This window comes from Coenobita brevimanus, chromosome 63, assembly GCF_032717465.1.
Source record: "Coenobita brevimanus isolate Jiangsu-jjx chromosome 63, ASM3271746v2, whole genome shotgun sequence".
Lineage (NCBI taxonomy): Eukaryota > Metazoa > Arthropoda > Malacostraca > Decapoda > Coenobitidae > Coenobita > Coenobita brevimanus.
In genome coordinates, this window is record NC_137016.1 from 37,980,406 (window position 1) to 38,007,492 (window position 27,087).

The 27,087-nt window shown below is 39.6% G+C and overlaps 1 protein-coding gene across 1 annotated transcript; it reads right to left on the minus strand.

Annotated features, from left to right (window-relative positions):
• Positions 1-937: 937 nt before the first annotated feature.
• Positions 938-13,210, minus strand: l(3)mbt (lethal (3) malignant brain tumor). The gene is made up of 11 exons (XM_080275947.1): positions 13,109-13,210; positions 11,617-11,754; positions 10,922-11,117; positions 8,888-9,144; positions 7,978-8,059; positions 7,763-7,944; positions 6,957-7,107; positions 6,015-6,285; positions 4,455-4,695; positions 3,471-3,989; positions 938-3,034 (listed from the first exon to the last, which is right to left on the minus strand). Exons 1-11 carry the CDS (start codon positions 13,208-13,210, stop codon positions 938-940), a joined length of 4,236 nt encoding a protein of 1,411 aa, XP_080132073.1.
• Between the last annotated feature and the right edge of the window lie 13,877 nt (positions 13,211-27,087).

Consider the following 27,087-nt stretch of genomic DNA (forward strand, 5'->3'; position numbering starts at 1 on the left):
ATTCTGCTACTCATGTCTTTTTACAACTCAGCATTCATGATGGAAAGGCAGCACTTTTAGGCCAAGTCAGAGTAAAAAGGGCATGACTCCCTCATACGGAGGATAAACTACTGGTACATAAATGTTTGGAGAATTTTCCTTAAATATTGATGAACACAACATTAATCTCTCCTACTTGTATTTTGCCACTCATGAAGAGCTGGTCTGGGAAGGAGGGGGAGATCTTTGACTAGCCACCTAGGTCCATATTCTCGTCAGCCTAGGAGGTTTTCTATAATCTCATTCTTAGCAATTAGCTAGAATATTAATCTAAAATATTGCACCACAGCAGGAGATTTCTGAGTACCACTATTCTAGCAATTTATTGCAAGTATTACACCTCAGTATTCTCTTTATGTTATTTATATCTTTTTTACACCAACACAAATTGCATAAATACTATACAAGATCATTTTACCATGCCATATGTAGAAATAAACTGATAAAGACAAGGAGCTAAGCCTCCCAAGCCGACAAGTATACAAGCCCCAAGGCCTGAGCTACACTTGTCGTCTGCATGTCCTGACCATTCGTCCATTACCCAACACAAATAAAAATACATTATTTGGAATGTGGACACTCTTATACCATGATTTTTACACAATGAAATATGTACAAGAAATGTCTAGTGCTGTATTATCCCAATGACTGTAGGATTATTAACTGGTGTTACATTAATATAAATTGAGCTTCAAAAAAAGTATCACATTTAACAAGTTAATTGAGCTGCACTTCCCTGCAATGAAAATACTTGTTCAGTACACACTAGTATATGAGTATATTATGGCAATCTGAAGTAGTATTTACAGGAATGGTTCTGTTCAACAGAAACAGCAGAATCTGTGCAGAGAGCATTAGAAGACATCACAACACAAGGGTAAAAGCATTACATAGGATTTCATGCAGAGTTCCTTAAACACAATATTACAGCCATAATCTTGATGGCTGGGCCTAACTTGATGTGCAATAGAGTGACTAGGTCATTCTGTGTCATCATCAAGAGGGCCTCACCATCTATCTGCTGTTCAACGAAAACCGCCGCAATGGACTCACACCCAGGGATACGCGCTACCATGTCCCGCACCTGCTCGGGATTCCACCCCTCTACATCGGACTTTTTGGCATCCCCTAAGGAAATGGTTAGGTGGCGGTGGCGCTCCCATGAATGTGGCATGGGTGCAATGGGGTGGGGGTTGTAACCAGGATTGAAGACTGACTGGTGCACCATCATATCCACTCCAGGGTCTGGGGGTGGTTGGGCTGGGGAGGGAGATGGAGGAGGAAGGGCAACTGGAGTTTGTTGTTGTTGTTGGCTAACTTGACCTATGATGGGTTGGGTGGAGGTGGAGGGGGTTAAGGTACCTGAAGACATGCCCGCCACTGATGAGATCCCACTGGTAGGAGTCTGGAAGTTCATGGATGACGACATTGCTATCTTGACTTCATCATTGCTGATCTTGGGAATCTTCTGTAATCTGACAGGTTCTGGGGGAGTCAGCTCATCAAAGAACTTTCTCCTCTTCCTCACACGCTTCTTTAGAATATCCGTTTCCTCTTGCTCACTGCCCTCTTTGCTACCATTATTCGGTCGCAAGTCGAGCTTTATTTTGGAGGTGACTCTACTCTTTTTCTTCTCTGCAGGGTAATGTAACCGATCTGGGATGATGCTCTCTAGATCCTTATTGATATTCTGAAGGGAATAAGGACAACCATATGCTGTATGATGTGTGGTGTATATTGGGCCCTTTACATGTCCCACACCTTTACAACCGGGGGTCCCACAGCCCATGCCAGAATCAACATCCTCAGCCTGTTGCTCTGGGGTGAGGGGCTGCTGCAAAGGATGACCAGTCTTTGAACACCAAGATGGGGGGTGTATATCCGGAGAGTCATCATCTAACCAGTAGTCATACTCATCCCCCCAGCCATCAAAATGAACCTTCACCTGGTAGTCCTGAACCTCTGCAACAGTGCCCACACGGATCAATGCAGGGTTACGTTTGTCCACTACCTCCACCTTCATGTTTTTCTTAAATTCCCTCGGTGACCTGGTTTTGAATGCTCGTGCAGGAACAGCCATTGAGTTGGTCTCTTGCAGGTACTCGTGCCAGTTAAAACTCTCTGGGTTAGGGTAATTGTTGGGAGGGTGGAGAACAATACCATTCTCAGCACACCAACCAACAGGATGGATGTATGGTGAGGACACTTCATTCCACACATCATATACTTTGTCCCATCCATCAAAGTGAATTAGAACACGATTATCAAGCACATCAGCAACTGTTGCCACACACACCCACATATTTTTCCGATCTTCTGCCTCCAGTTTCATGCCAACTCTGAAATTGTTGGGTGGGATCATGGTTGAGTTCCCCTTGTTGATGAAAGCTTGTCTTGGGGCTGTTTGTGACTTGCAGTGTTCTATATATGCTTTCCAGGAGAAACCAATGACCCCAAGTGGAGGCTCCAGCTGCCGACCATTTTTCTCGCACCAGCCAGCAGGGAAGATATCTGCAGAATCTGCTTGTGTCCAGTAATCATACTGGTCGGAATACCCATCAAAGTGTAACCGCATTCTGTACCCAATTACTTCAGTCACGGTCATCACACAGAACAGTGACTGATGGGATGGATCTATGGCTTCAAGTTTCATGCCTGGTTTGAACAAGTTGCGGCCAAAAGGGAAGGGTTCGGGCCATATCTTGAGTGGGGCAGCTTTGGCCAGTCCTTTGGCCCGGCCGCAGTGTTCCAGGTACCTCACCCAAGAGAAGTTATTCCTCCCGTCTTGCCACGGATGCAGGAACTTGGCCTGCAGGGAGTCACCTGTTTCCTTTGAGTCGTCGTCACTCCCACCTTCCTCCCCATCGCTTCGCTGGCCCTCTGCCCCCTGATCCTCCTCTGCCTTCTCACTCTGTCGCAGTTTTTTCCGCCGCTGTCGTTCCTTCTCTTGCTTCAGGCGCTCCTTCCCCCATTCCAATTCTCTTGCATCATGTTCCTGTTAGACAGAAGTTATATTTTGCTTTACCCTTACAATTACCCAACAGAAATTTTGTAAAATTTATTTCTCTGATATCTTAACTATCATAATACAAAGATTGCTCATATGCAATCATACTCCTGTAGCTACTTAAAAGAGGAAACTTAGATATTTTACAATATGTCAGAGGAGAGTAACAATAAATGATATCGGCAAATGGGATGTAATCAATGTCATGAAACAATGGCAAATGTCAAGATATTACAGAATATAGTTCACTGACTGATTGAAGTTGACTATAAAAATCAACATCAAAGATGCTGGTTTAGTTCCCAACAATCACTTAATATCAAATGCAGGGAAAGCCAGTAATGGTAAGTAAACTCTCATGATAAAGTTTCAATACACAAAACCTGGCATTAATCAATGAAACAAACAAATACTATATACTTACATCCCCACAGGCCACAGAACAGAAGCTACTGTCCCTGAAGAACTCTGAACTAAGCCCGTAGCAGCCACAGTTTTTACAGCAACAGATGTCATCTGACTCCCGTGATGATTTGTTGCCCTGGGTCTCTGAGTCTTGAGAGTTGTCTGAGAATATATCCTCATCTTTTATGACTTCACGATAATTTGGCTTGCGGGAATGATGGCGAGTGGACCCATCTGCCCGTTTAATCTGCTGGTTTTTCAGTTCTTCTAGGTTTCGATCCTCAACTATTTCCACTGCATTGAACTCATTCATTTTGAACTTAAGGGCACTGCCATCCAGCTTTCCAACTCCATCCTCCCACTTTAACAAGTCTGAGAACTTAACCATCTCAGGCTTGATATCATCTTCCCCAGCAGCAACTTTGGCCTTTGCAACTAAAACTGGATCTTTAAAATTGGAGGTGGTCTTGAATGACTTGTCCTGATGTCCACCCTCTGCTGTGCCCCCATCTTGTGCTTCCCTATGTGCGTCCCTGGGCTGAATGGTACAGAAAGTCTTTATTGTCACTTGTTTCTTTTAACGATGTTGACAGTAACTAGCTGAAAAACTGCATATCAAACATTCATTGCTACCTACAAAGATGATTTGTCATTTTTCTCAACTCACAGCATCAGTTGTGTGAAAAAAGTTCAGCTACTCTGCAATTCACCATCGACATATAAGGTGGTCCACATATTACACACATCAATTTTTGTGTGTGATGCAGGGAGAGCTCAGCCATCTTTGCCAGTGTCTACCCTGCATTATTTTCTGCTTCCCATAATCTGTCTCATACTTTATACTGTCTGCTTTTTATAAATTCAATTATTCCATATGACTCAAAAATTCACCAAGCAGCTACCCAAAATATCTGCTCCTCACACCAGCAAAATAAGCTTTCCCCTCAACACATGAGAAGTGAGATGTGTAATATACAAACCAGTCAGTAAAATGAAGACTTACTGTACTGGGTTGGTGGGGCTTGTTGAGGACAGTTCTAGCACCATCCCTCCAGCCGGTATCCCTCTCACTGCTGCCAGTCTCACCTCTCCTGTTCTCATTCTCCACAACCTGAGCCTGGAATTGCACTGTTGCCACCCCATCATGATTCTCCTCAGTGCCACCAATGTCATTCCCATTATGCTGCTCCTCATCAAGCCCACCTAATGAGCTCACTGCCCGCTGTAGGATGTCCTCCTTGCCCCTGCAACAGGATATACATTATGTCCTTCATTTATGCTGATATTTTTGGTCACCTTTTTCTATGCATTCCACAGTAAACTCATGAAACCTACCTGTCTAATCTCCATTGCTACCTATAAAGCTGATCTTCCAGTTTCCCCCAAATTATACTACAACTACGGTACAACTGTGTGGGAAAAAAAAAATTGCAATGTTTTGGTGCAATTCAACATACAATGATTACTTACTGCACATACAGTTAGGGTCTGCTTTTATCTACTATACATACAGTGGTAGAATCTAAAATGACTTAATGACTTCTGTTCTCAAAGTAAAAATGCAATGCAAACACTAGTTTGTAGATAATGACAGCATCATCTTATATGTATGGTGGTAGGTGGTGGCAACTATCATCCACTCACTTGATGTAGTGATGTCTACTTCTTCCTTCCCCCCTCTCTCATTCTATCCCTGTGTCTGCCCTCTCTATTTACTTCTCCCTTTCCTTCCTGTTACTGGTACTTCTTATTACACTTCTTTCAACTTCAAGTGGCTCTACACTAAGTGACAAGTCAAATGGTTTCCTGTATTCAAGGGAACCATTTACAACACTGGGTGGTAGCCACATAATCAGAATACAGAGTGAAAAGAAGCATTTAACTGGGTGAAGATGCACATGCAGCATTCACCCAGGAACAAAACTCCACACTGTTCCCAGCACCTCACTGTGGTGAGGCACTGCCAACCCCAAAGGAACATTGGTTCACTCCACTGGACACCCCTGCAGGGGTGATTGCTTGCCTGCAGTTGATGGGTCTACTTGGCCAGACATATGGGTCTACTTGACCAGACAGACTGGAGCTGATAATTAACAACAATCTCATATGAGGTGCAGAAACTTACAGCATGGCTATATGAACTTCAACAGAACAAAGTTTGGAGAAGAAGGAAGTAATATTTCCAATCTCTCCCCAACTGTGTTCTTCAAGCTAGGAGGCAACACCACAAGTGATGTGAAATGGGGTTGCAATATCTCAATGTTAATACATGAGTAAGTTTGTATTTCACTGCTTGTATCTCATTCCAAATAAGAAATATATAACTATTCTTTATTTATCCCTAAAGACAGCTTGTGGACATCTGTTTTTGCCCACTATTGTACTGTAATACATCTACACCACATTAACCACACGTCCGTCAATTTTCTCCATTGGGCATCAAATTAAAAAGAATTATCCATGACGAGAAAAGAATATTAGCCAGCACATGAATGCTGGAAGAGATAAAATATTGTGCAAACTATTGGTCTGACTGTACGAAACATCAAACATGGCATCTGACCTCTTCTTGGCGATGACAGTGACATCTTTGAGGTTTGACAAGGGGTTGAGATCCATGACTGAACTTGAGACAGACTCTGACTGTGGGACTGGAACTACAAGGGGCTCCGGGACCTTGATTGGGGTGGCGGGTGATCCAGTGACAGAGACAGTGACCGAGCCAGAGCCAACAGCATGAGCTAGAGCAGTTCCAGCCACCACCACGGGAGGCGCCACTTCACGCCGCTCCTCTTGTTTAATACCAGACACCATGGGTCGAGTTTCACGCAGCACTGTCGGTCAAACAATTTTATTGACTACTCTCTCTTATCATTACAATTGCTCCCCAACTTACAAACTTCATTTCTTCACAATTCAATAAGCCCCTAAGACAAAATATACTAATATCTAAAATAAAATATGTACAAATCAATGGTGAACTCAGGTACATAATGAAACACCATTACTGCATCAACTGCTTCAAGTAAATTCAGTCATTAATACCACTGTGATAATGTCTTAATAAGCTTTATCTGCAGTACTGTGTAGATGTCAGCGAAAAAGTGAGCCAATTAATGCTTCTCAAAAGAGGTTTGCAGCTCTGAATGATCACAACTTAAAAAAGTTTATAGGCAGGAAAGCAGTCAAAAACTATTCAACACTACCTTAGCCTTCCCCTGCCCTCTATTACCCCAAGTTTATTTCTTTGGTTATTTTCTGTAATGGATCTGTGCAGACTTTACCTGACTGTCTTATATCTCTGCAAATTACTGTCCTCATCTGATAGGGAAACAAATCTTTTATTTTATTTATTTAATTATTTTTTCTTAAGCATGTTAGTTCCATTTTTTCCATCATCACCACCATCAACTTTAACTTTTTCAACACAGAATTGGGATGCAGTTTATTTTTTTTCATACACAATAAATATGAACACAGGCCAAAATGAAATACTGTAACATACCATCAACCTGTGGGATGCTGTCAGTCTGGATCTGTCCATTGGAAATCTTGAAGTTGATCATGTTAGACTTGTTGGCCTGGGCTAAATTAACGGACAGCATGTTGACCGGTGCACCACTTGGCCCTGTTGCTCCACCACCCTGTTTTGACCCCTGCAGTGACAAAATTAATAGTGTGCAACATCTAGCCCACTGCTACTATAACTACTATAATAATCATCCTTCACTCTCATCTTAATTGTCAGGACCAACTGCCTAGCCCTGGGCTTCTATGCTCCTCATGGGGCAATGTAGGATTGGATGATGGATGGATGGATCATCATCCTAATCTAATTCCCATGTTCATATACTGTATGGTGATCCACAGTAAGGCCTCTCAATCTCTGAGGACATGAATCTGCAGAAAAAGGGAACACTATATACGCTTCCCTATACTCCTCTGCCATACGAGGCTACAACATATACAAAATGCACAAAATATTCACAGTTACCTTTAAGTTACATTTAAGATGCGATGAATCATTCAACCATCATCCAATCCATTACTCCCCTATCAGGAGCATATACCTGTACTACAGGCCCAGCACTTGAGAACTCAATCCAGGCATTTACGGTAAAAGTCGCTTCCCTGAGCATTATTATGCGAGCAATGAATCCCAACCATTCCTCAGAACTATACCATTATGGGCCATGTCCAGCTATGTAGCTCTGTCAAAATGTAGATTGCATGGAGTATTAAAAATAAATAAAAATAAATAAATAAAATAAATTTTAAAAAATTCAATGCAGTGTGCTGATCTGCTGCTACCTTGCCAGTGATGATGCTAATGGTGGCACTCCCAGCTTTAGCCAGAGCTGCTGCACTCTTTACAGTTGATGGGGAAGCAGCCTGGAGGAGCAGAGGGGGCTGGTGAGGGACTGAGTGATGACCATCCTTCTTTACACCCCCACCACCACCACCACCACCACTAGTACTGACACCACCACCACCTCCCCCACCCATGCTGCCACCACCACCACCACCACCACTGCCACCCCCTCCTGACCCAGCCTGAAGGAGTGAGTTGTACGAGAGCACCGCTTTGTTTGGGACTCCTGTCCGCACCTTTGGGAGGGAAAGGAGGGATTACATTTTTTTTATGTCTTAGTAAGCTACATAATATTGCTTTTAATCAGTCATGCTGGAAATTTTCTTAGTAATCAGGTACATGCATAAGTATTCAGTGAGTAAATCAATAACATAAGAATAAAATAACAGCTTCTGATGCTTCATTTAAATGGTGACAGGGCACCATTAGTACACATATCATTCGGAAAAAAATAATACAGTAAAACCTCACTATACTGGACTAACTCGGATCCAGGTCATTCCGAAAAAAGCGAAATTCCGATAAAAGCGACATCCAGACTTCCTACTGCTAACCCGGACTTTTTCCGATATATCAGACATTAGTCCAGATCATACCAATGGTTTTTAAACTGTTTTCACCACCACTGCAGTACCGTACTGTATTATACGTTCGCTACAATGATCACACAGTAAAATACATACAATAATACTGTATTGTGCACTGATAAACATGTCTTTCATTTACCTTAATGGGGTGAGCATAGCTGAAGTGGTCAGGCAGTCCGGACTGATTCTGGCTTTATTGGACTTTTCCCAATATATATGAATTTAGTCCGGTACCTCCCTGATTCCAATAAAAGCAAATTCCGGTCTACTTAAGTCCATTGTATTGAGGTTTTACTGTATTAGGTTATACAGTATTAATTTCTGACTAACAAAATGATATAACTTTTAACAACAGAAAATTAAAATTAAAATGAACATATGGGTGTAGAGAAAAGAGAAAGAATATGCAAACAAGTACGTGTTGAGCAGCAAATATGGATGATGAAGGAAATGAGAGACCTGAAACATGATGTGTACCTGTGTGATGGGCATGGGTACCAAGCGAGGGGAGTTCTTTGTGCCAGGGGCCACTGATGATGCAGCCGGGACCTTCGAGGTGTGGAGGATGACAGGTGGGTGCGGTGCCGTGCCCTGAGGTGAGGCGGTCGGGCGTAAGACAGGCGGAGTGGAGGCAGTGGGTGTGACAGGAAGGCTGCCACTGCTGCTACCACCACCTCCAGAGCCAAGCACAGTGATGGTGGTGGCGCTGGGGGATAGCACTGGCCGCACTACACCTGCAACACAGACATACATACTAAAGAAAATCATCTTTATATGATGCCTTTTTTTCTTTCTTTCTCTCTTAACTTATATACTAATTTATATATTTAGTTCACCATTACCATCATCCACATCTCTTTTTCCACCTATGGATGTGGTAAGATGGGGTCCTGGGAGCAAGAAAAACCTGACAGAAGGACAACTTGCAGTAGTCTGCCCAATTAAATGGGCCATTCATTTATTCACCATTCGAGCCCTTGGAATCTTAGCTTCACCTTAAAGGCATAAATATCCACATTTAAATGCTTCATTTATAATTATACAATCATAGCAATTCTCTCTCAGTTTTAATTATAGGACCAGATCAAATTACCAGCATCTCAATGGTAAACCACAATAAACCAAAATTCTTCAGCACCAGCAACACCAGAAATATCTCAAATAATTACACAATCTACTGATTTAAAAAAAAAAAAAAAATGAATATTTGCACACCTCACTCATTCCTGATGAAGCATATAACTATCTATCTATAGCCAGACATCATAATCCCCTATGGGGTGGCTGTTTGACTTTAAGATAGTTGTTTTATGGTCAGGGGCACTAACCCTCCACCAACCCCCTTGCTGAAACGTACAGAACATGAATGGGTTGGTTATATGGTTACCACCCAGCGTTGTAAATGGTTTCCTGGCTTACAGGAAACCAATAGTCTTGTCACTCACTGTAGGTATATCCACTGATAATGTATGACTTTTCATGACTTGGCAGGTGAAGTATGCACAAGACCATTAACCAAACTAGTAGTTGTAGTTGTAGCAGCAGCAGTAGTAGTAGTAGTAGTAGTAGTACAGTAGTAGTAATAGTAATAAAATAATAATAATAATAATTAATAATAAAACTAATAATATATAAACAATAATAAAAAAACCCACCAGGTGGGGCCAGGATTCCAGGGGCTTGAATGGTGAGTGAATGAGGGATGAGGCTCAATCAACTGGACAAACTTTGATTATTAGTAATTCCTTTAATCAAAATTGTTTCTGGCTCTCTGGACCCTACTCTCACCCCACCCTGGGATGGGAAAAGAGGTCTGGATGATGATGATAAAAACTCACTGTCATTATCCTAACCTAATTTCTCATCTTTCAAAGAAGTATAAGTGTAATAACACAAACGAATAAGCAATCTGGCTATTACAAAAAATAAATAAAATACAGATGACTGATACCAAATGTGGTGTGGAATAAATGGAATGGTACACTGGTGAGAGAGGAAGAAGAGAAAGAAGCAACTGAGAGTGAGAGAAGTACGTACAAAAAGAGAAGTAACTCTGAGGTGGTTCTGTCAAGACCATCCTCTGTCATAAAAGTTCCCACATGGTGATACTGAGCTCATCAAAAGAAAAGCCACACACACACACACACACACTGCTCGCTGGCTCAGTAGTAACGTTCTCACTTGCCATCTGGTAGACGGGAGTTCGTGCCTCACTCAGGTTGCGAAAAGTTTCACTGACAAAGTGGGTGGTTACTGTCCCCCTTGAGCAAGGGGATGTGTGTGTGTGTGTGTGTGTGTGTGTGTGTGTGTGTGTGTGTGTGTGTGTGTGTATGAAGGTCACAGCCTTGTCCTTAGATCGGACTATATGAGCTCTCAGCTCCCATCCAGGAGGGTAAAAGCTGACGATCACCACCATCAAGTGATTCTGACTGACTCAGTAAGTTACACACACACACACACACACACATACATACATGCTCTCTCTCTCTCTCTCTCTCTTTCTGCACTTACCTGAAGAGACAACAACACTGCTGTGAGGCTTGCGTACAATTGCCGGTGATGGAGTGGGTTTAGCCGAGATGGTGGTGACAGAGGCTGTGGTGACCCTGGGGCTGGCCATGGTAACAGTGCCACCCCCACTCCGTCCCGACCCCACACTCCCCACCATACTCCCACCTCGCCCACCCACGCTCACCACACCACCACCCTGCATCGTGAAAGAATTAAAGTTAGCACACATTTGAAAATACAGTAATACCTTAGCTCATTTTTTTTTTTTAAGTTTATTCTTGCTACCTCCAGATGGGATTATTTTCCTCTGGGGAAAATAGCACTCTCACATGTCCTACACCCACTCCTTCCCTCCCTACTCCCACTCTCACTCTCCTAACACCCACTTCCACCCTTTTTACTCCCAGCCCCACCTTCTCTACTCCCACTCCTACCCTCCCTACTCTCACTCCCACCCTCCCTATTCCCACTCCCACTCTCTCTACACCCACACCCATCCTCACATTCCATACACCCACTTCAACCATAGGGTATCAAATGACTACCAAGGTGAGCAACTAGACCCTCTGAACCAGCTACCAAATAAAAAAAAAAAGGTATGATAAAACAACAAAAAACAGAACAATATAATCCAGACTCAGTCCTAGGGTGGGAAAGGAGGTCTGGATGATGATGATGATGAGATAAGAACCAACCTGTGTGCGAGCAGCTCTTGATCCAGACCCAAGTACAGAGATGGAATTAAGTTTGGCAGCTAGAGGGATGAAGTGGGCGGGAGCATTAGTCCCTCTCCCACCCACCAGCGTCGCCACCCGGCTCGTCCCATCTCCCGTCTGAATGAGGGTGCGAAACAAAGCAGTTCATCAGTCATTGATGCCTTCTGTATCAAACTGTCTTGTCTAATATTTAATCCATCAGTTGTCACCTATCAGGGCTATTCAGTGTACTACCTTTCCACTGTTTAAATACTACTGCTATATGTTCAGATGTACTGGATGCAGTATACGCCACTTGCAAGATTAAATTTTTTTGTGTGTGTGCATAAAGATGGAAAAAAAAAAAATGTCCCTACCACATAAAGTCAAATTAAAGCCTACAAGATCCACTCATTTTAGAAAGCCTGGACACACTGTACAGAAGACTCTGGGCTGTAAGCAGGGGGACAGATGGAGTGAGCAACAGTTTCAAAACTGGTCAGGTGTATACACAGAAGACTGAAAGAGCCAACAGACCCCTACACTGGAGGTAAACAATAAAGGAGTGAGTGTGTGTGGACAGATGAGTACTGTATCCCTGTCTTAAAGGGGAAGGCATGCTGGCTGAGTTCAGAAGAGCATCCAGTGGGCTATCATGAGTATTGTGTCATGTAATACTGTGGCAAAGAGAGACAGAGAGTGGCTGAAGAATGTAGTAACAGGAGGGGAGCTAAATGAATCAAGAGGCCTTTAACTTTATCTAAGAGATATACTTACCAGCTGTTTACTCTGATCTCTGTAACTGATATTTAGAACAGTATTTGTCATCCATGTCTAGACTACATACTAGCAATAGGTAATTACGGTACAATATTCTTGTAAGATTAAGAAGAGTTGGAAGATTTTCTCCACATGCAGTAAAAGTGAGGGAACCAAATTTGCCCTTTATCACTGTTATACTCCGCAAGTTAAGCTTCCTCTCCAAGCATAAATTTAAATACACCAACACTATAAATCTGACACAACCTGAAGTACAAATCTGCACTGTGATACATCATGAATGGTTTAGTTAATGTGACAGAGGGTGCAATGTAACAGAAGAGAGAACTGAAGATGACAAATGGCTAACATGAGGTCTTCTTATTACCATCTGGATACAAGAAAACACAACATGTAGGTAGAAAGACTGATGGATGCACAGACAAATAGGCGAACACAGATACATTGCCGGGTACAGATAAAACAATTTCATTCTGGCTTTCTCTTTAACTTTCTCTGGGAGAAGCAACTTTATTTATTTTTTTTAAATGAGAAAACATGACAGCCAATCATTTATTAAAAAAAAAAAAAAAAAAAAAAAGGACTGAAAGATCTGTACAGACTGGCATACATATTAATACTGTGTAGCTGGTTAGCTATACAGACACAGACAATGACAAGAGCACAGCTGATATCTAGGGAATGTCATGCACAAAACACCTCAAAGCCTTACCCTGTCCTGCTGCAACTGTACATACACAAATTTCTGTGGCTCCTTGCCCTTCCCATCCAATTTACTGGGGGGTTTCTCAGGCAATGGCTGGTCAGCCATCATGTACTCTGTCACAAGCTGGAAAATTGTACACATATGAAGCACTTAATTTACTACATATTGAATATATTCATGCAACAGCTACTGACTGGTGCTGTTGTTGTGGCACCAGGCTCATGCAGATGTGATCCCATCAGACTGCATGCTAAAGTTACCCTTCTCTGCAGGCCATCATCCTCTTTTCATGTAAGATTAGTGATACAAAAATGTATTACATTCCCAAGATTTAACATTAATCTGACAATCTTCAGGAAATGCAATTAATATTCGCTAGTTGAAAAACCAAGAAACACTCTAACAGCATTAACCTATTTGCCTAGTTATTTTCAGGGTGCTATCAACAGACCTTCACATGACTATATCATAACCACAATTCCATTCCATCCCTAGCTGGTACTATCATCATCCTCTCTGACAGGCTACCCTGCTTTCTCCTGAGAACTCCTCAAACAATGGATGACCAAAACAACACTACCTCAAGAATACTCTGTCCTCTCATACATGTATCTGCTATTCTAACCAAGGCTTCTTCTGTACTCCATAATTCTCTTACTCAGTCTCCTCCCTTCCTCTTCCCTCTCTCTCCCATCAGCACAGTACCAGTACATTTTCTTCCACATCACAGAAAATCTTATATTTCGAAAAGCAACATTAATATTAGTTACCAAGACTTTCTTCAGACCCATAGCTACTGAAAGTCCATACTTGTTCAGTGTTTCTCTTCATCCATTCAGTAGAACCATTCTTCACTCCTATGGTCTAGTCATTTCTTCCACTGAAGCTTCTTGAATACTGTACTTCTTTATGCCATAGAGTTGGAGAGGGATGCCTTCATATGGTGGCACTGATATAGCTGGGTGGCTCCACTGCCTGATTACATAAACATCCATCAACTCCCTCTCTAGCCACCAACAGGATGGTGGAGTCCAGGGTGAGGTCAACTTCAGCCTGCAGTTCACTGGGTTCACATTCTGATAAGCCTAGGGTTGCAACTACAGTACTACTACTTACATCATTCATCCTGCCCAACCATGAACAGCTACTGCAATACTATACACACATACAGTACACCCTGCTTACTCTGCTCAAACCAGTTTTCTTTAGTTTGTAACCTTAAGTTTTTTCCTTTCATTTTGTGTCAATTAATCTCTTTAACACAATAATGTAATCGGTATTTTATTCCTCCCACCAACAGACCATTTTATTCAGCTTAGGAGACACTTTTGAATTGTAGAAGTTAGATATATTTTAGCCATTAGAAACTACTTTAAGAGGTTAAGTTGAATTAAATACGCTGGAGACTAATCACTAAGTACTGTATTATGTGTCATCAAACTAGTGGAGTTAATGGGCACTCTTAGGCACTTCCACCCCCTCCCACTCCCATTAGGCTATGATGCTTTTGTATCTATAAAACAATACATGTATGGAAGCCAGACCTGAGATAATTATTCAAAAAATTCATTAGACTTAATAGTCTAATGGATTGTGTGCCCATCACATCCCAATGAAGAAATCCCCAAATGCCTAGTGGTATCACAAAAGTAACTATGAAAAATCTTTGTTGTTTAAGATGTTAAAAAAAAAAAAAAAAAAAAAACTAACAGTCTGTATAAGTATAAACATCCACTATCATAGTGATTCATTTCCTCTTCTGTTCATAAAAAACAACTGGGGGATTTAAAGAGCATCACTCTGGGACATCATATCAGTGGAAATTTCAATTCAAATCTTCTTCTTATTACAGTACAGTAGTAACAAGGCTGTTTTCAACAGAAATACCAGGCTGACACAACCCCATGCATCTTATTCAAAAATAATAAAAAGTAATACTGGTATGACAAAAAAAAAAAAAAAAAAAAAAAAAAAAAAAAAAATCAATTAAACTATTATTCAAATCATTATACTGCACTATTCACCTTGATCCTCAATAATACAATAACATTCCTGGTAACTGAACAATTGCAAAGGGTTTTCTTATTTGAATTTACTACATAATACACATGCAGTATACACTTTATATGTTACAGACCTATAGTATATTAAGTTACATTCCCACTGAAAATGACCTCTTATAATACTGCAATACAGTTAAGCCTGAACAGTATATGTAGTAAAATATCAGCATTGTACATAGCAAACGACATAACCTTTTGTCATGCAAATGCCTTTTGTTTAGTGAAGTACATTATTTCTCTGATAATGTACAACCCATAAAAAATGTGAACTTCGTTGACATTGCAACACAATTCTCAGGGTCAAACATGGTCAATAAGTTCTTGAGGCAGTGAAACAGAGGGATGTATGGTGATATAGCATGTTGTGACCTTCGTTATTTACTCTACACAAAGTAATAATGGTTCCCTGATTAATTATGGTGGATTTCTGGCCCACGTCCGCAAACAGTGACCCCAGACCCTCCCCCCTCACGCACCGTCACAATTATCACCTAAATTCAACAAAATACAATTCCATACGATGCTAACAAAAAAAAAATGTATAAACCAACAATCCTTTATTTCAATTCCTTCGTTTTACACACCCTATTGGTTACTATTTGTACGTATAATTCTTTTGTGATAATGTGAACTCATCCTACTGAACCCTCCGCAATCATCAGCAAATTTTGACCAAATTAGCATGTTTCAGTCAGTAGTAACTAACGAAATCAAAGAAAAAATATCCCTGAATGCTATTACCAGCGCTACAATATCTCTACTATGAAGTATGAATGAGTACAAGTGTTTTGTGTGTTAGTAAAGTCATACTGCCCGCGACTGTGGTCACATACTGGAGCATCAGCTGATCACTGAGCCTTCCACAGCTCCTGCACATTTCACATAAAAACAAACTGGAAACACCCCACACACCTGGTATAACTACCCTAATATATCGTCCACATATTGATGATCACAAAACAAGCACAATACACATGTAACAAACAGTTTTCACCGAGTTATTTGTGAAAGAACAGTGAGTGGCCGCTTACCTCACTGTCCCCCCGACTCACTATATGAAATTAGGGAGGCAAACGGAACAGCCAAATTGAAGAGCATTTGCGCCGCCCCACAACGTATTTTATTTTGCAGTTTTTCCTTATTTTTCAAACTTTCCTTAGTAAATAAATGGATTCACTGGGAAGGCTGCAAAGCAATTAGGCTGGCAATGATATTCGATTAGCGCTGCATTTACCCTTTAAGGCTATTTTTGACGTGTACTCATCCCCCCTGCTACAACCTTGCCAAGCGAGAGAATGGCGGGTGAGCTTTCTGCAGCCCAGCTTATACTTTCCTTGCAATGCTAGTCATTCACCCATCCCTTTCTTGCAAGGATTGTCCCTTATTTGATCTATGATACCTAGGGTTTATGCTGATCATAAAGCAATTTTTCTTATTTTGTTGTGCAATCGAAACAATAAGGGAAATTTCAAAAGTTACTTGTGTACGTCTGTACTATTTTCCTGCTTTGAAGTTCTTAATATTTTTACGTACGTATTGTACCTGAGTTCATCACAGGGTATGGAGAGTATCCACACACATGCTGATAACCTAGATTTTTGGTAATTCCCTCTAATTCTTTGTCAAGGGATACGCAAGCTCCAAACAATTGATTCTACTTATCCAAATGAATCTTCGAGAAGTGTGCGATTATTTTACCATAAACGAGGCTGAATATAAGTTTTTCTCCTTGCAGGACATGTATTACAGGTTAATGAGTTGTCATTTTATGCATACTAATCACAAAACACAGTGTACCCCAAGTTATAACTGACAGTAAACGGAGAGTTTACATTATCTTGACTGCCTAGCAATGACCGGAAAGCCGTGTGTAGTATCAAGATACCTGGCAGCCGATCATTTTTACTGTACTAATGATAAAACAACAACGATAGCACATTTATGATGATTATGATACCCCGTTGGCAAATAATCTTTTATCATTCCACGCATACCAACGCAAATCTTTCTTACAAAAAAGCTGCAATAATTAATTAAATATAACTAGTTAATGATGATTACTCAAGTAGAATATGCTGTCATAACTACTTACGGAAAAGAAATTACCATACAAGCAATACAGTGTGCTGTTACGGCTAAATGAAGGACTATATTTGTAACATGGAAATAACATCTTGTATACGATTATGGGACATCACGTATTAACCATTATTGTCTCTGAGCTCCTAAGCATGTGATTTTACCAACACAATAAAAAGATACGATGCCATATAAAGAATATTCCACAAATAAACTAGGCAGTGTTACAGTTGGTAGGCCTGCTGGATACCGTTCCCCCCGCGTTCATATTCACGAAAATGTATGTTTTTTTTTTTTTCTTTTTACAAATTATGAAACGTTTGTGACAATGATATTAGAAGCATCCATTTGTAATGTAACTATTCAAACGCTACTTTGTTAACAATATCTAAACTTATTTTCAATTTGTTCCGGTAAATCAATATGTCAAATGAAGTCAACCTTCAAGCTAAGGAGAACAAGCACTTTTTAGAGGCTACTATAGAATTAGCATTACTTAACAAATGGGCTTGCTTATTGATCATTCCTCTCAATGAATATCAAAGTTCCATTTAACTATCCCATATAAAAACAAATAGCTAACCAACGTACTCAACCTCATGCAACCATACAGTTGACTAAATCATATAAACCTTATTATTATTAGATCAATCCAGCTAGAGTATCCAAAACGTAATCTATTCATCCTATACTACACACCTACACCAGACAACCAATCCTAACCTAACCCCTAACGAAACCTACAGTATGAATTAAACTAACATTTATTGTTGTAAAGGCTGTTGATCACATAAACTTAATTTCAACATATATCATCCTGCCCCAATGTAACACACCATTGTTAACATGTATTCAAACTTAACCTAACCGTACCAAACTAATCCAACCATGATAGCTTAGGTACGGTACATTCCCCAACCCAACCATCCAGACCTCATATGACCCAAGAACACTCGATCTATTCATCAGAACCTAATGTGCCAAGCCCACGCTCTAATAATGGAAACAAAGACTTTTGTCACTTCTTTTAACCCCTGGTTTATTAGGAATGTACTGTTCAGTGAGGAGAAAAAAAAAAAAAAATATGTGCACTCCTTAACATAAAACCAAAATTTCCCTTATTATTGGTATGGTAAACTTGGGAGAAACTGGTAATTTGACTTTATAGGTATCTGTGGAAGCTTAATAGGCAAGCTTTATGTTACTGTAAACTGAATACCAACAATAAATAAAACAACAGTCAAGACTTACTGTAACCATCACAATATGGCATTTTCCCTGCTTGGATGTGTTGGTCATTGTGTACAGTATTTAATGGCAGCAATCCAGTTGTAATGATTTCTTATTTGCAGCCTCCTTAGCTTTAAGATCACCTCTCGCCACCACAATCCATGATTTTGTTGGATGGTCTCACCTTTTTCCATTCGCAATCACACACCTCTTTAACCACCTAAATGTGAGTGACATCATTTTGGGGTTATCCTTGCTGCTAGGTGATAGTTTTCTTTGGTAATGATGTGCTTTAGGAAGGCTGTATCTAACTCTCCACTTTGAAGAACATACCCTAAGCTTTAAAATATTCTCAGAAGATGGCAAGACATTAAAAAGAAGTACCCTGGGTTGAATGGATTACACAAGTTTCTTACCCTCAGCCTCTCCACATCTACAAACAAACTCACACCACCACTACACAACAGCTAACTGACACAACCACTCCTCATCTCAAGTTTAGGAGATGCTTTCTGGAACTACTATTATCTATTTTTTTTCCTCTAGACAGCTGGTATTACAAACTGGATGAGGCTTTGTACAAGGCAATGGAGGTGAACGAAAGGAATGAGGGAGGTGGCGGCCAAATCAGTAAAGAGTTGGCCTGCAGTCCTATTGGACCCAGTTTCAAATCCCGGCTGGGGAGGGGAACAGTTTAAGAATTTGAATTTCAATAATGCTGACTTTACTGATCTACTAGATGACCCACCGACATGTCGTAAAAATACCCCCATTAATGCCAATATTCCAGTCCTGTATGAGACACCCCTAGCATATATTCAATATGGACAGTGGGTGTTAGCGCCGAAGTGGTGACATGTGGAGGTGTATGGATATAGGATGGCTGCTGGGCCTTGGTAACGGGCTATCAAGGCTATGCCCAGAGCTGGACACACATTTAAAAAAAAAAAAAAAAAAAAAAAAAGTGATCGTACCAGCATAACCAGCGACTACACTGCCTGGTCATACAAACATCCCTTACCTCACCTAAACGGAAGATGGTGGATTGGACGAGAAAAGCAACTTCTGCCTGCAGTCCACTGAGAACATGTCCAGATGTGCCTTGGTCAACAACATTAAGAACTACAGTCATACATTTGTTCATTCTCTTTCTTGAATGCCCATGTTCTACTATACCATAACAACATTTCTTACACAAGGCATGCCCTTATTTAATTTAATCCAACTTAAAGCTAATGCATGAAATTAGGTTACAGTACTGTGAGTTAAAAGAAATATGCTCATACCAAGTTTAATTCACAATCTGATATATACATAAATACATGATAAATACCATGAACATATTACTTTTCTTTCATTAAATAGACTATTAAGGCAAATTTATCAACAATATCAACACATCTCTATGAACTAACTGGAGTGTACTGAAGCATTAGCCTTGATCCACATCTTTGAGCAGGACTTAATTTTTACACGAGTGCCCGAGATTATCGACGCTTGGCTAAGGACGCAGGACTCGGACTAAGTTTGCATCATGACTCGACCCACCATTCGGACGTTTATGTCAAACCGAGACAATATTTCAAGCACGGTTTTAAGGTTCGAGGGCTGTATTTATGTGGCATAGGAGGTTTCTAGGCACCTTTTTCTTAGCTATTTATTTTGCATGTTACACCTAAACATTCTCCTGTATGTTATTTACATTGCTTTAATATCAACACTGTTCAAATCAATAACATACAAAAGGATAATGGATTGTAAAAGGCAGAATATACAGTATTGCTAAGGATGAGTTGTTCTGAAACCTCCAGAGCTACTTAGAATATCACCCTGAGTACCAAGCTCTCCAGTCCTATAAGCTATCTCATGCAAGGGACTGTACCAAAACTTCCATAGACACTGACTCCCTTTTCCCCCACCTTGGCAAGCTAAAGCTGCACGTCAACTTCGATACAATTCATGGAAGGCAGAAGTTATCATCAAGACCAGGACAGTGATAAGGAAAACAAAGGACATGACCACAAGGGAAAAACATGTCAGGCTGGCAAGTCAAGAGACAAACTCCATATTCTCCGTGATACTGCAGGCTGACTGATACATACGCCTGGCTGGCATATATATTATTACCAAAGTCCACATTCTCATCAGCTAAAGAGGCTCCCCAGCACCTCTTCCATACCTGTTTATGTCTGCATATAGTACGCTATTAACTTCCTGTACGTTATTTATGCAACCTATAATTATATTAAATGCCATAAGTAATATACTAAAGAATGGTATGGCTGGTAAGATGTAATATGCTAAATAAATTCTTAGAAAGAGTTGCTAGAAGGCCTCCTACAGTGATGAGTATATAGTCCCAAGTGACAAAAAAAATACCAGCATATATACTGAACTATATAAACAACAGAGACGTTCTGACCAGCAACTGCAGTCACAGGGTTCAAACTAAACACAAACATCAGCACCACATACAGTTCTTGGTCAAAACATCACTGATGAATTCATCAGGTATGGAGTTTTCATTGTCTTATTAATGTCTGTAATTAATGTATAGAAGAACTTCTGTTTGAACTGTAGTGTTGTGTATTAAATTAAACCATATAATATTGTCACAAACAAGCTTTCCACTTCTCAGCAGAAGCAATACCTCTATCATACATTAATAATTTTCAACAATCACACAATAAATCATACCAAAGTTATAGTACAATGTCATCTGAAAAAAACTACTGCACAAAATATCAAAGTATATCCTATCTGACAAGGACATGTATCTTATTTATTCATGCACCTTAACCACGATGCATAACTGGTTCTGGGCTCGGATCCACACACAAACTTATAATCGGTTCCCTGTCAAAACTGTGCTTGTTTTCCCAGTAAGTACAAAATGAGACTACAAAATCTTCCCATAACTCTTGTTCTTCCTGCAAATCAAAATTCAAGTTATGGCAGGAAATGATCGTACACTTGTCTACTGATCCAGTTCTGGGCGCTCAGCTGTCTACTAAGAACCTGGACTTGAGCTACAAAAACAGCCAATATGTCACTTCTAGTCATACAAGGGCAGTCCTAATTATAAGTAAGGGATGAGTTTTAAAATATATCACTTTTTTTTTTTTTTTTTACATATAACTACTACTGTAAATTGGGGAAAAGTAGCAAAAACTGGTTGAACTGAAATTCTAACATGAAACTAATCTAGAGATGACAATAACAAAAAAATTAGTTTAAAAAAAAGTACTGTGCTTATAACAAGGACTGTCTTTACCAGGTTTTTGTTAAATATGTAAAATGATTAAAATCTGATACTGAATTCAGTGGATATAACACTGCTAAAATAAATGACAGATTACTGCTGCTGCCAAATGACTGCTGAATATCACTTTGGCACGGTTGAGAATATGGCAGCCAATTCCTCATTTTAAAAATCTACCTTTTTTGAAAAAATTAACTCCTTTAACCCAATCATATATTTTTACATTTCACTCCTGCTACCAACTGAAAATTTTATGCACCTTAGGAATGAATTTTCAAATTGAATGAGTTAAATCTAGCCTTCACTAACCCTTTCCATTAAAGAGGTTTTCCCTAAGCTGAATAAATGCATCTGGTGGTAGCAAGAGTAGAACACAAAGCACTTTATTAGACTGAAGGAGTTAAATACAGAGATAATGGACATAAAACCATACTGGTGTTGGTATGGCCTTATTACATTGACATCTTATCATTCTACATTTATACCATTAAACATTTACAGTGCTTCAATTGCATCTTACATCACCCAATGTTTTACTCATCCAATACCACGTCATCACAAACAGCTCGTACTTTCAAACAACTGCCAACTATAATTCCCTCAAGACCCACCACGTTAAAAGTTTGGCAGTCTACAAAAAACAGCAGTGACTCATTTACTCACATATGCAGGGCACATACATACACTCTCACAAACACACATGCATTTGCATTCCCAGCAAAATATGGTCAGTCCTTGTTACACTAAAGTTAAAGGACGTGTTCAAATATATCAAATCTTTTCATACATAACTGCAATAACTTCTATCTGTCTATTAGATGGCTCAATCTTGGAAGGAGTGTCCACAAACAAACTGCCTCCATTTCACCCTGCCCTCCCCCATTAAACTAACCTCCCTCTTGCTCACACCACCCTAATTCATATACCTCATTACCATCAGGCTGTCCTCCCTTCCTCCAACTTACACCACCCTCATTCATGTACCTCTCCACCCTGTCCCTCCAACACATGCAACTTGATTAACCCCTTAAAACTGGTTATATCTCAAGAGTTTATTCTTTCTATCTCCAGACAATTATAGTCATGTTATGGGAAACTTTTCCAAAAGGAGGGGTTAGCTATATTCTTAATCCATCCTTTCACTTTGCAACTGGGAAAAATACAAAAGTACATCCCTGAATTGAAAGGGTTAACAACAAAACCGAACATCTCACAGGCAACTCATAACTGGACTAACCAGTACAGCATATAAAGGAAACAACTCTCTCTCTCTCTCTCTCTCTCTCTCACACATGCATGCACGCATACATGCACGCATGCATGCACACGCGCGCGTGCACACACACACACACACACACACAAGCACACACATGCACACACACACACACACACCAAACACTACAGTACTCTAATCACCTGCACTGTACTTTGACCAATAGGATATGGCATTACCTAAAATATATAGTATCACACCAGTCACACTCAAGGACAGGAAATATACTTCATAATATTTCCACCCAACAACAGCCCCATAGTGCCTCATATATAAAATGCTGAGTAATAATATCTGCTACTTCATTACCTTATAGCCCAGTGTGGGAGAAAGTTAAGTACACTACTATGATTATGATACAGTATGGTCAGCCCTCACTTAAAGTCTGGGATGAATGGAGCCAAAATGCTACTTCATGTGAAACATCTCTGACACATGCATCTGGTTTATGACTGAGGGGATAAATTATCATCAAAATCATCATTATTATCCCCAATGCCTTGATCCTTCCAGACAGAAATGCCTCCAGGCTACTTTGTCATCACATAAGCACACACACACAAGCACACATGGGTGTCCAGAGGGGGGGGGGCAAGGGGGGGCAGTTGCTCCCCCTTGGAATTCAACGGCTTCAGTTCTTGTTCAAGGATGATTGAGTGATTTGAGTTGATTCATGTATTCTGTCACTATGCATTTGATGTAAGTCAGGTAACTCATGTAAGTATATGCCTATGCCTAGTTGAAGTGTTTGTACAGTATTTCGATATAATATAACTGCACATACACAGGTATGAATAATTTCTTTTATTTTGCCCCCCTTACAAAAAATTCTGTGGACACCCCTGCACATACATATAAAAAACAAGTCAAAGCAACTGTATAATTATTCAAAAGTGAATTTTTCAGAAGAAAATGTGTCAATTCATCAACTTACTAATGCACTAACTTTAAATGAGGGCTGACTATACTGTATCACCACCACAACACTTGGGTGGAGACATGTAACACGGACAGTACTCGTATGAACACAGGCTTTCCAGCACCTCTTCTTTAGTGATTTATTTTCCATATTACTCCCTGATAGTCTCATGTGTGCCATTTATGATGTGTTAATATCACACAGATTGCATAAATAACATACAAGAGAATATTCACCAGCCATATGGAAATATAAACTAGTAAGGAAGAGGCACTAGGAACCTTCATTAAGCAAAAAGAATACCATCCTAACTCTGTGTATATAATAAAATGAAATATGAATTTATGGAAACTAATATGACTGTACAGGAAGTCCTCGTAAGAAGTAAGGGATGCCTTCCAAAATATCTCGACTTTTTCCACAAAACTGGTACAGTCTATATATTCTGGCAAATCAGTTATTTTGGTAACAATGTCACTTTAACCCCTTCAGTCCAGTGATTTTTTTCTTTTTTTAGTTTAATTGGAATACCAAGCTCTTCTTAACGGAGCTCTCATTGGGCTGGCCTGAAGGATCAGTTCATGATGGATACATGAAATGGATGCTAATATTAGTGAGGAAATATGGTCTAAAAAATTTGAACATGGTAAAAATCAATCAATTCAAATCATATTCAGCATGTGACAGTCTAGATAATTTTGCTGCTATTAAATGAGATTCATCAGCTCAAGGAGGCAGCTTGTAATGAAAGGGTTACCGGAGACTACTGTTAACACAACCTCTCCAAATCAAAAAGCGTACCCTACAGTGAACATGAAAGTCTGGAGATGGTAAGAAGAAAGTGAAAAATATGACACCGGATTGGGGGCATTAACACCAAATCAAGTGTCAAAAAAGATGGCTTTTGCTGAGGGCTTTCAGTATAATAAGACTCAACTGGATGCCTGGCAGATATCAATTGTAAATAACACCATAGTCATCTACCATCTAACCCAGGCAATCCAGTGGTGTATTTTTTCATTTTGCTCTTGTTATTCACAGACATTTTTATTAAGCTTAGGAGACCTTCCCCTCCCTTTTTTTTATACTAAGATGAAAGAATCATAGGTGGGAATCTGCTAAACAGTTATTTTTTCCAGGAGAGGTTAAGTACAGGCTTCAATAACCCCTTTACTACTATACTACTGTCATCTTAACTTGGCCTAAAATGTCATCCTTTTGCAGCTTATTTCACACAGCTCAATGGCAGAATAAAACATGGCAATGTCTCTGCCTCGTTTTCTTATCAGGTCTTCACATCTAGCATCATAATCTAGTCTTAATCTCTTGTTACATCTCAGTATTCAGGACAAGGATATGGGAATTTTAGGCCAAGTTAGAGTAAAAGGGGTATGGAGAACTCTTCTTAAATATATGTAAATCATCTGGCAATAAAAAGAGAAAAATAAAATAAAATAATAATACATCACTGGACTGATGAGGTTAACGTTTCTGAAACCAGTCTCTCAACTAGCCTGTAATCAAGCTCATAAATGATATCAATATAAAGAATTAATAACTGCACACAGTATTCAGATATTTATGTTCAGATACGGAATCTAAACCATACATGGTACAGTACAACTAAGTTTGCAAAAGCATGGCTAATGATGTACAGTATATATAAAGTTCTATGATCAGAGTAAATGGTTCACATAGTCACTGTTTTTTAAACATACCAGTGTAACAGCAGCCAGAATGCTGATCAATTTATCCATGGAAAATCTTCAAACAGTACATAAGCAGTATGCAATTACCAATTGTCTTCCAAGAGCAATGGTATTGTCTTTCTCATGATACGACACACAGCTGATGCGACACAACTACTGTAGCTCAAAATTATAAAACAAATTTCAAAGCAAAAGAAAGTATGTAGTAGAACACAAGTAATGGAACACAACTGGCATCAAATCCTGCAATGAATGTACACTGTACGAGTAACCAGATTGTAAAGGAGAGAGAGAGACTGACAGCAAAAGAGAGAGAGGGAGAAAAAGTATTGTGTATTTATTCACTATTTCAATAACTTCAAAGTTTTTTTTTTTCTTTTTTTTGAATATGAAAATTTTCAAGGCCAAGTTTTTAAAATGTCTTTTTCTAACTTCCCATGTTGTACTGCACAACACAAACAACAAACTGACATGAATATCATGCAATACAAAACACTATAAGCAGATGTGAACACAGTACAGTACTAAAGCCTTTAAAAGTAGTCAAAACTAGTCTTGGAAGCAGTATTCAAATAAAGTCATATGAGATTCTAAACACACAAACCACACCATTAATTGAGAAAAAAATAAATAAACCACAATGCATCAGCAAATAGTCAATACAAAAACTACCTGTATCTAAGTAAACAACTGAGAATATACTATCATAGGCAAAAGTTTGCCATCAATCCTCTGCCAGCCCCATGTCTTACCTTCTGTATTTCTCATTCCTCTCCATTGTCAAAGAATATACTTTCTTCTCTTACTCTCTGTTGTGTTTTGTTGTGTGCTTCTGATTGCTATCACATAAAAAAATTTCATGTAACACCTACTGCCACAGTTACCAGGGAAGTGTCAGCAAACTTCTGGTAATGAAAGCACAATACACACAAAAACAACAATTGGTATCCTCTCCTGCAAATAAAAGCCATGGGCCTGAGAAATATCATCTTCCACAGACTTCCTGTCTCAAAAGGAATTCACCTTCATGCTCATCATCTTCTGAGTTTATTTCATCTTGGAGTAGATGAAACATTCACTAACGTTCTGAGGGAATACCAACCACTGCTTTCAAGTGTATATAATTGCAAGCACTATCTTGGAAGGCACTACTGAGCCAGATGATATGATAACCAGCTGACAAGCACACTATTGTCTGAACTATAATTCAACAACATTTCTCAAGCTTTAAAAACAACTTGCATCTCCTTTAACAAATTTACAAAATAAGCCACAGTCAGCAAAAGTAGAAAATTTAAAATTCTACATTAACTGAACTGACTTATCTTTCAAGCACTTCAAATATTTTGAACAATAAAGTATCTGAAGTAGCGTAGCATTCTCAGAAATATAAGAAATGGATGGCAATGATGAATGCTGTGCAGGAGTTTTGTATCAAACAAGCCTGTAA